Source organism: Podarcis melisellensis, assembly GCF_964234715.1.
Source record: "Podarcis melisellensis genome assembly, chromosome: 6".
NCBI lineage: Eukaryota > Metazoa > Chordata > Lepidosauria > Squamata > Lacertidae > Podarcis > Podarcis melisellensis.
In genome coordinates this window covers 3,420,762-3,430,112 of record NC_138538.1, presented here as the reverse complement: position 1 = coordinate 3,430,112, position 9,351 = coordinate 3,420,762, and the positions used below count along the sequence as shown (strand labels likewise).

The following is a 9,351-nucleotide window of genomic DNA, read 5'->3' as shown; positions in this document are numbered from 1 at the left end:
GAAGGCCCTCTGCCTGGTTCCCTGTAACTTGACTTCTCACAATGAGGGAACCGCCAGAAGGCCCTTGGAGCTGGACCTCAGTGTCCAGGCAGAATGATGGGGGTGGTGACCACCTCTTCCCATTGTTATTTACCTGGTGTTGGGTTTCTTGGGACAGCTGTTCCCTGAAAGGCGAAGTTAAACTTTCAGCTAAACAAATCGTTTGCATTTCTGTAGAACGGCTGAAGGAAGCGATTGCTCTTCCAAACATGTACGGCTCCAGTTTACTGAACCCCACCGTCACGTTGAACAAGGTGAGTTCCTACTGGTGGGAGAGGTGTGGTGGCCCCACTTTGCTTGTGAACCAGTCTTGGTCAACCCAGAAGACAGGAGCAGTCAATAATAATAATAATAATAATAATAATAATAATAATAATAATAATGTATTATTTGTACCCCGCCCATCTGGCTGGGTTTCCCCAGCCACTCTGGGCGGCTTCCAACAAAGATTAAGAATACATTAAAATGTCACACATTAAAAACTTCCCTGAACAGGGCTGCCTTCAGAAGTCTTCTAAAAGTCGGATACAGTGGTACCTTGGGCTAAGAACTTAATTCATTCTGGAGGTCTGTTCTTAACCTGAAACTGTTCTAATCTGAGGTACCACTTTAGCTAATGGGGCCTCCTGCCACCACACGATTTCTGTTCTCATCCTGAAACAAAGTTCTTAACCCGAGGTACTATTTCTGGGTTAGCGGAGTCTGTAACCTGAAGTGTCTGTAACCTGAAGCGTCTGTAACTCGAGGTACCACTGTAGTTGTTTATTTCCTTGACATCTGATGGGAGGGCGTTCCACAGGGCGGGCGCCACCACCGAGAAGGCCCTCTGCCTGGTTCCCTGTAGCTTTGCTTCTTGCAGGGAGGGAACCACCAGAAGGCCCTCAGCACTGGACCTCAACGTCCAGGCAGAACGATGCGGGTAGAGACGCTCTTTCAGGTATATGCTCCTTAATGGCAGACAAGCAAGCAAGCCATGGCAGTGAGGAAGAAGAGGGTGTTCAGCAGGAGCAGCTGGTGAGAATGGAAGTGAGGAGCAGATCTCCCTGCAGGTTGGAGGCTGTCTGGCCCAGGAACAGGAGAACCTGGAACCAGCATGGGTTGGGATCAGGACCCTATTCCCAGGTAGGTGAGGCAGGGTGCCAAGCAGCGATCTTAGCTCAAGACTGGCTTTATCATCTGGACAAAACAGGGTGTTCTGACCAGGGGAGTATTCAGTCCAGAGAGGGACTCTGATTTTCCCCAGAGCCAAGAAGGCACAGCTGAAAATCCTTTTTGCACAATGGATCTTGATATTGTCGCTTACAATGGGGTGCAGAGAACAAAGCTTTCCTCTTTTCAGCTCACGGCTTGATCTGATTAAGTTGAAGCAGGTTCGTCGCGTTCAGGCAAAGTCTGAGAATGTCACCAGGCAAAAAATGTCAAAAGGCGCCGCCGTTAATTCCGCTCCAGGAATTGAGAGAGCTTTGATGGTTCCCTTTGGTCATGCTCAGACCAGGTCATGTTTCTGGGTGATTAAGGTCAGTTAGGATGCAGGATTTTTGATGGCACCGTTCAGGAGCTAAGATGGCGCCCGGGAACCAAAATGGAAGCCAAGAGAGTTTGGACAAGACAAGGCCCAGTCGCATGCCAAGGTCAGATGCCAACACAGGGCGATGCCTTCTGTGAGGAGAAACCAAGATATGACCAGGCAGAGGGCCTTCTCGGTGGTGGCGCCTGCCTTGTGGAATGCCCTCCCATCAGATGTCAAGGAAATAAACAACTACCTGACTTTTAGAAAACAACCGGAAGGCAGCCCTGTTTAGGAAAGTTTTTAAATGTTTGATGTATTTATCGTGTTTTTAATATTCTGTTGGGAGCCACTCAGAGTGGCTGGAGAAACCCAGGCAGATGAGTGGGGTATAAGTAAATTATTATTATTATTATTATTATTATTATTATTATTATTATTACTTGAGATGCACTTTGAGGACGCCTGAGGGCCTTTTAGGAAGAGTCAGCAGCGAAAATGATAAAAGAATAGAGCAGTTTTCTCCAAGTACAACTCCCATTAGCTCCAGCTGTGCTCACTGGGGCTGGTGGGAGTTTCAGCCCAAACATTTGGATGGTTGCGGAAAAGCTGGAACAGAGAATTTTGCAAATGTCTTTCTTCCCTGAAGAGGTTAATCCACACAGCCCTCACAAACAATGTGTAAGGATACAGCGCTTGCCGGAGTATTGCGCTCTTTGGAATAAACTGAGGCAGTGTGGTGTAGTGGTTAGAGTGTTGGACTAAGACCTGAGAGATCAGGGTTCAAATCCCCACACCGTTATGAAGCTCTCACTGGGGATGACCTTGGGGCAGTTGCTGCCTCTCAGTCTACCCTACCTCACAGGGTTGTTGTGGGGATTAAATGAGGTGGGGGGGGGGAGAGAACCATGAATGGCACCTTGATCTCCTTGCAGAAAAAAGTGGAATATAAATGCCCAAAAGTGGCATACATTGTTACCCCGGGTTAAGTACTTAATTCGTTCCGGAGGTCCGTTCTTAACCTAAAACTGTTCTTAACCTTAGTGGCGTAGCGTGGGTTGTCAGCACCCGGGGCAAGGCAAGTAATTTGTGCCCCCTAACCCGTGGATTTGTGCCCCCTAACCCCCAGATGTTGCCAGTGGCGTAGCATGGGTTGTCAGCACCCAGGGCAAGGCAAGTAATTTGCGCCCCCCAACCCGTGGATTTGCGCCCCCTAACCCTAACCCCCAGATGTTGCGCCTGGTGTGGCCGGCCCCCCCCTGCACCCCCCACGCTACACCACTGCTTAACCTGAAGCACCACTTTAGCTAATGGAGCCTCCTGCTGCTGCCGTGCCGCCGGAGCCCGATTTCTGTTCTCATCCTGAAGCAAAGTACTTACCCGAGGTCATATTTCTGGGTTAGCGGAGTCTGTAACCTGAAGTGTATGTAACCTGAAGCATATGTAACCCAAGGTACCACTGTACAGTTATACCTACACGAACGTCCACCTTGTCTAGCGTCCATTCTGGCAAACGTCCACGGCAAACCCAGAAGTACCGGAATGGGTTACTTCCGGGATTGCCGCTTGTGCATGCGCAGAAGCACTCAATTGCACTTCGCACATGCGCAGAAGCACTAAATCATGCTTCGCGCCTGTGCAGAAGCACTAAATCATGCTTCACGCTAGCGGCCGGGGCTCTGGAATGGATCCTGGCCACAAAACAAGGTACGACAGTATATATAATGCTTTATATATGGAAGTTTGCAGAAAGGCTTGGAGTCATAGCTCACTTTCAGATTACCTAAGATGCTTCAAGATGGTTGCAGTTTCTGCTTTCTCAATGGCATACCTGCAAAATCAGGTGCCACGGTCACTGATGATGGTGAGGTCTTGCATGACAAACCTGCTTCCTCAAGACCAGCCTTTTTGCCATAAGGAAAATGACGAGAAACACACTGGACACTGTGGCTTTGACCCAACGTCGTCTGGCCTCTCCTAAGACAAATCAGCTAGAATCCTTAATAAACAGGTTTCTTGTTTGGTTAGACAAGGAGGTTAGACAACATTGACTAGTTACTGATTTGTAAGGAGTGATTTGTTTTTGGGGAGGTTAAGCAAGAGATATTCCCTGTTTCCTGGTGCATTCCCCTCCATCACTTTCCTTATGCTTAAAAGTCCTCTTTGGGGTGGAGGTTTTCAGGGCAGAGTCTGAATCTGCTGGTATGGGACTGGATCTCACCCACAAAATAGCTTTCTATGGAATTTCATTGTATAATGTGCCTTTAAAAATGATGAGAAGGGAAAAGAAAGAACAACTTCTTTTTGCAAGCTGTTAAGAAGGAATTGTTCAGGAATTAAATGTAAAAAAAACCACAAAAAACCTTAATAATAGTAATAATAAATTTATTATTTGTACCTTGCCCATTTGACAGGGTTGCCCCAGCCACTCTGGGCAGCTGTCAACAAATATAATAGCACACTAAAACATCAAACATTAAAAAACTTGATTTTAAAGCAGACTGGAGATATATGAGGAGGTGCCGAATGTTTCTCGCCCTGATCTGGCCACAGTGATCCATACGATGGTCACCTCCAGGCTTGATTATTGTAACTCGCTCTACACGGGGCTGCTCTTGAAGCTGACCCAGAAACTCCAGCGGGTGCAGAATGCTGCAGCGAGGCTCCTCACGGGGATCACATTCATCCAGTGCTATACCAACTGCACTGGCTCCCGGTGGAGTACAGAGTCAGGTTTAAGGTGCTGGTTTTGAGGTGCTCTATGCGGCCTAGGACCCCCATACCTATGGGACCGCCTCTCCAGGTATGCCCCACGGAGGACCTTAAGGTCCACAAATGACAACATTCTGGAGGTCCCAAGCTGCAAGATTGGTCTCAACCAGGGACAGGGCCTTTTCAGTACTGGCCCCGACTTGGTGGAACGCTCTGTCACAAGAGACCAGGGCCCTGCGGGACTTGACATCTTTCCGCAGGGCCTGCAAGACGGAGCTTTCCGTCTGGCCTTTGGTTTGGACTCAGTCTGACCCTTATGTTTCCCTCCCCTTATGGTTTTGACTTTTAAAATGAGGCTGCATTTTAAATTGCATTTTAACCTGTATTTTAAATTGTCGTCCCCCCTGTTTTTCTTATTATGTTTTTACTGAATTTTTATTGATCTTAGCTTGCCCTGAGCCCAGCTCTGGCTGGCGAGGGCGGGGTATAAATTATTATTATTATTATTATTATTATTATTATTATTATTATTAGCATTGTTGGTTTTCCCACCCTCTGCAGGGACACATGTTCATCGCCACTGACCTGGTCCACCAGCCCCAGGCTGCTGTATAGCCATGAGGGGCACCCAGAAGGAAGAGGAAAGGCAGCTGCCCCCTGTTCCTGCCTCGGGGTTTTTCCCCAAGATGCTCACCTTGCATGCTCAGGAGCCATTTGAGGCAGTGATCAAGGACAATGCGGGGACCTTGGGCCTTTCCTGGGGAAGTCAGGTTTGGGCAGAGATGGGACAGTGCAAAGCCAGCCCCAAACATTTTGCTGCCTGAAGCCAGAGGACAAGATGGCCTCCCCCTCCAGTTCCACGTCTAAAAGCCAACAGGACGGAAAGTTGCACCTTCCTTCAATTCAGATACTGAGATGCTGCCTTCTGCCCCACCTGAGCAGAGCAGACTAGCTTAAGGAAATGCAGAACAGAGCCCGGTTCATGCACAGCCCTGTCCTCCACCTCTTGGTGCAAAAGAAAAATATTGTCACAAAAGCTGGGTACCAAGTCCACCCTCTGCTGAGCGATAGCAAGATCCCAGGGCGTTCCAAGCACTCGCCCGGGATCTGTGCACCTTTGGAGAATTGAAGACACGGCGGAGACTGCTTTAAGAAATATGGTTTATTCACATATTGGCACATTCAGTCTGCCTGGAGGGAGTCCAGATCTTACAGCATGGACATTTCAAGAGGGGCTTGTCCCCAACGGCATTGCAACACTTGAGTCAAAAGCATCTTTCCCAGCCAGCCTTCAGCCAGCCTGCCCAAGATGGATCTCTCCTTTCTCTCTCTCTCTCTCCGTTCTTCTTCCCAGCACACCTTGCTCTAAAGACTCTCTTTTCCTGACACTTCACAGCCAGTTATCCTGGCAACCTTCCGTCTCTCCAGGCCCAAGATCAACACCCTTTGTCCACCATCATAATAATTTATTACAGCCAAATTTATTACCCCAAATAATCAAAATCCCAGACTTTCTTAATTTCTTAATATATATATACAATGGGAGAATTCCTAGATGCCAAGATCCAAATTTGGGACAAGAACCCGAGCAGAGTTTAAAGCCACAAAAACAAGGCTGTTAGACCTTTCAAGTGGGTTCCAAAAAATGTCCCTTTTAACAGTTAAAAAGTTTCCCTCTTCCCTTAGCATAGGTAAAAGAGCACACATTTGGTCGACATTCGCTTACTTACAAACTTTTCAAAGGTCAGGTTCATGGGCTTTAGCAAATTTGCACAGGCAGTGAAACTTAGCTTAGTTGGAAAGTGGTAAAAGTTCCTAGATTATTGGTATTAAAGGAACTCACGAGAGGCTTGTTAAAGCCATGTGGTTGGAAGGAGGAGCTCAGAGCAGTCTGGGGGTGAACAAAGGCTTGATTTCGTAGTTCCTCCCAAGGTGAGGGACTTAGCTAAGCCTGGCTGGACAGCTTACTCTATGGTATTAACCCCTTCATGTTGGATGTCTGAGACTGGTTATCCTACAATTGTCATCCTCCAGCAGCTGCTGCCTAAGGCAGCTGCCTCACACTGTCTAACAGTAGGACCGGCTTTGGCACAGCGATTGATCTTACCAAGGCAGGAGAGGTTCCCCCCCCCTTGGCTAGCTCATCTGTTGCTAGGAAATGGCAGCCACTCACCTCCACCTGCCCCCTTGCCTCTTAGCACCCACCTCCAGTAATCCCACAGCGCCTTTTGGAAACCACTGGGGAAATTATACTGGTGGCACCACACCCTTCAGAATATCACAGTGTGGGGTAGCCTGAAAAAATGGCATTTTCCACCACTGCTCCTGTGCCGTGAATGCCCTTAACCTTTGCCCTGCTAATACCAAGTTCCTTTTTAAAGCTTGTTTTTATAAGACTGCTTTTACTGGTTTCCATGTTGTGTACCTGCTTTTATGAATCTGTTTTTTTGTTTTTGTTTTTGCATGTTGCTTTTGTATCTGGCTTAGATGTTTTTAAATGCCAAGTGGTTTCGAAACACTAATAAAGAAATAAATAAGATTTCTCTGACCCCTTCCTCAAGCCACCAGAAATAAAACAACGTTAGAACTCGTTGTTGGCATCTGTCTCTCTTGGGAGGCAATGGGAGAGTGCTTCTTTGGGGTAACGTCAAACCGTTGGAGAGTCACAGCGCCTGCTGTGGCTGTAGAAACTGATATGGAAGAGATGGGCTTTATTGCAGGTGAGGGAGATGAAGACGTCCGGTTTTGCTGAAATAGGTGCACCTTGGTGTTTCTTCTCTCTGCAACTAATTTTGGGGACATCAGATGCAGCAATGCTTTTGTTTGTTTTTTTAAAAGATTTTTATTAAAGTTTCAAAAATTGTATAAAAACAAAACAATAATACAAACAGACAAAAGTAAAAACAAGTATCATTTCAATCCCTTATTTTCTTATAACTTACTTCCCCGACTTCCTCATACCTTCCCTTTCTGTATTCCAATTTCTAATTTATTAATTCAGCAAATCCTTTCCCTTAATTTTCATTTAATTTTTGGCTTTTCTTTTCTTTTTACTTATCCATTACTGGGAACCACATAATTTCTAAACCAACGTCATTCTAACATTCATTAATTTTGCAATGTTTCTTAAGATAGTCCTTAAATTTCTTCCAATCTTCTTCCGCCGTCTCTCTTCCCTGGTCTCGGATTCTGCCAGTCATTTCTGCCAGTCCCATATAGTCTATCACCTTCATCTGCCATTCTTCCAAGGTGGGTAGGTCTTGTGTCTTCCAATACTTTGCGATGAGTATTCTTGCTGCTGTTGTAGCATACATAAAGAATGTTCTATCCTTCTTTGGCACCAATTGGCCGACCATGCCCAGGAGCAATGCTTTTGAATCCCAGTTACTGGAAACTGCAGGAGGGGAGAGGGCTCTTGTGTTCGAATCCTACTTGTGGGTTTCCCATAATGGGCATCTGGTTGGCCACCATGAAAATAGGATTCTGGACCAAATGGGCCACTGACTTGTTCTTCTTATGTTCTTAACTCTCTTCTCTTGGGGGTGAGCAGAACAGGCCGGGATTGTTTTTGCAACAGGTGACAGGGAAAATAGCCGGGAAATGTGTGACAACGCTGGTTTTGATGCACCGCTGTCTAGCCCCCTACAAACAATTCCAAGCGGATGGTCATTAGACCACCGCTACGTCATCTCCCTGCAAAAAAAATCCAAGCGGAGGCATATTAAATCGCCAATCCTGTGTAATCCCCCTGAAAAACAAATCCAGATGAATGCTCAGTAAACAGCCATCTGGAAGCTCCTGTAGCTTTAAAGCACATAGGATGCAGAATTCAAAGAATTGTGGCCACTGGAGTTTGTTAAGGGCTGCTAGGAATCGTGAGGGGCAAACTACATTTGCTCTCTTTGGGCAAATGGGGCAGTGACCCACCAGGCTCAAATCTGTCCTTTGGCAGCGATTGCCAGCCTGCCTTCTCACTTACAACCGCCAGTCCCAGGGGTGGCACTGCCCGTCATATTCCTCCTCCTCCATCTCTGTGTGGCCCTTGTAAGACTCAGCAGGGATCAGAATTTGTTGGACCTGCCTGTCATTGCCTCTGGCGCCACCTGCTGTTGACCTCCTTGCTTTCCGTCCTACCAGTCCCAATGGGCTAAATGCTTGACTTGAACATTTCCCCCGTCCCATTTCCTGAATCCCTTCTTCTGTTTACCTTCCAGTCCAGCCGTTCTCAATCTTTGGTCAACAGATCTTGTTAGACTACCAACTCCCATCATCCCTAGCTAGCAGGACCAGTAGTCAGGGATGATGGGATTTGTAGGTCAACAGTGTCTGGGGGTGCAAGGTTGAGAAAGCCTGACTAGCCTGATGAAATGAGTTCTTCTTTTCCTGCTCTACCTGGACTTGCCCGGAATCAAACCTACCAGGTACTGGGAACAAGGCTTTCTTGGTGTTGGCCCCCACACCTTTGGGAATTCCTCATCTGACTCCATCACTGCTGGGTTGTTGTTCTTGCTGATACTCCCTCTCCTGCAATACTAAAACCCAGTGGGGTCACCCAGTGACTTGTTATTTATCTATTTATTTTATTGAATTTTTATACTGCCCTTCATCCGAGGATCACAGGGCAGCTTACAACACAAAGACACAAAGCATGATGACAAATGAAAGCAGGCATGATCCAGCAGCCTGCATCTTCTGATAGCCTCAAATAAATAAAGCCCTTGGAACAATTATTGATTTGATTGTAATAAACAAAAAACTGCCTTTATTCACTTATGGGGGACACAAGAGCCCTTATAGAATCCTTTGCAGGTTCTCCATCGGTAGGAGAAAATAACAGAGGCCAAGCAGAGAATATTGAGAAGCAAAGCAGCTCGTAAGCCTGATCTTTATTGACTGTTGCAACAGGGTGATCCCCTCACACGCAGGAAAGGAGGAGGAACCCAGAACAAAGGTGTGCCTGCCCTTATTTAGACATTTTAAATTCCCTGCCCTGGAGCTCCATACATGCTACATACATACAGAAGGGGTGTAACCCAAGACCACCCTCCACAAACATCATACCTACATCACAGAAAAGGCGGTCTACAGCAGAA

At 46.8% G+C, this 9,351-nt stretch overlaps 1 protein-coding gene across 1 annotated transcript in view; it reads left to right on the top strand.

Annotated features, from left to right (window-relative positions):
- LOC309372936 (bactericidal permeability-increasing protein-like) overlaps window positions 1-5,732 on the top strand; it is a 42,355-nt gene extending 36,623 nt beyond the window's left edge. The window contains exons 15-16 of the mRNA XM_081917033.1: window positions 217-293; window positions 4,820-5,732. Of these exons, the coding sequence (XP_081773159.1) occupies window positions 217-293; window positions 4,820-4,873 (131 nt within the window). The 3' untranslated portion in view covers window positions 4,874-5,732. The remainder of the gene's footprint in view (window positions 1-216; window positions 294-4,819) is intronic.
- The last annotated feature ends 3,619 nt before the right edge of the window (window positions 5,733-9,351 follow it).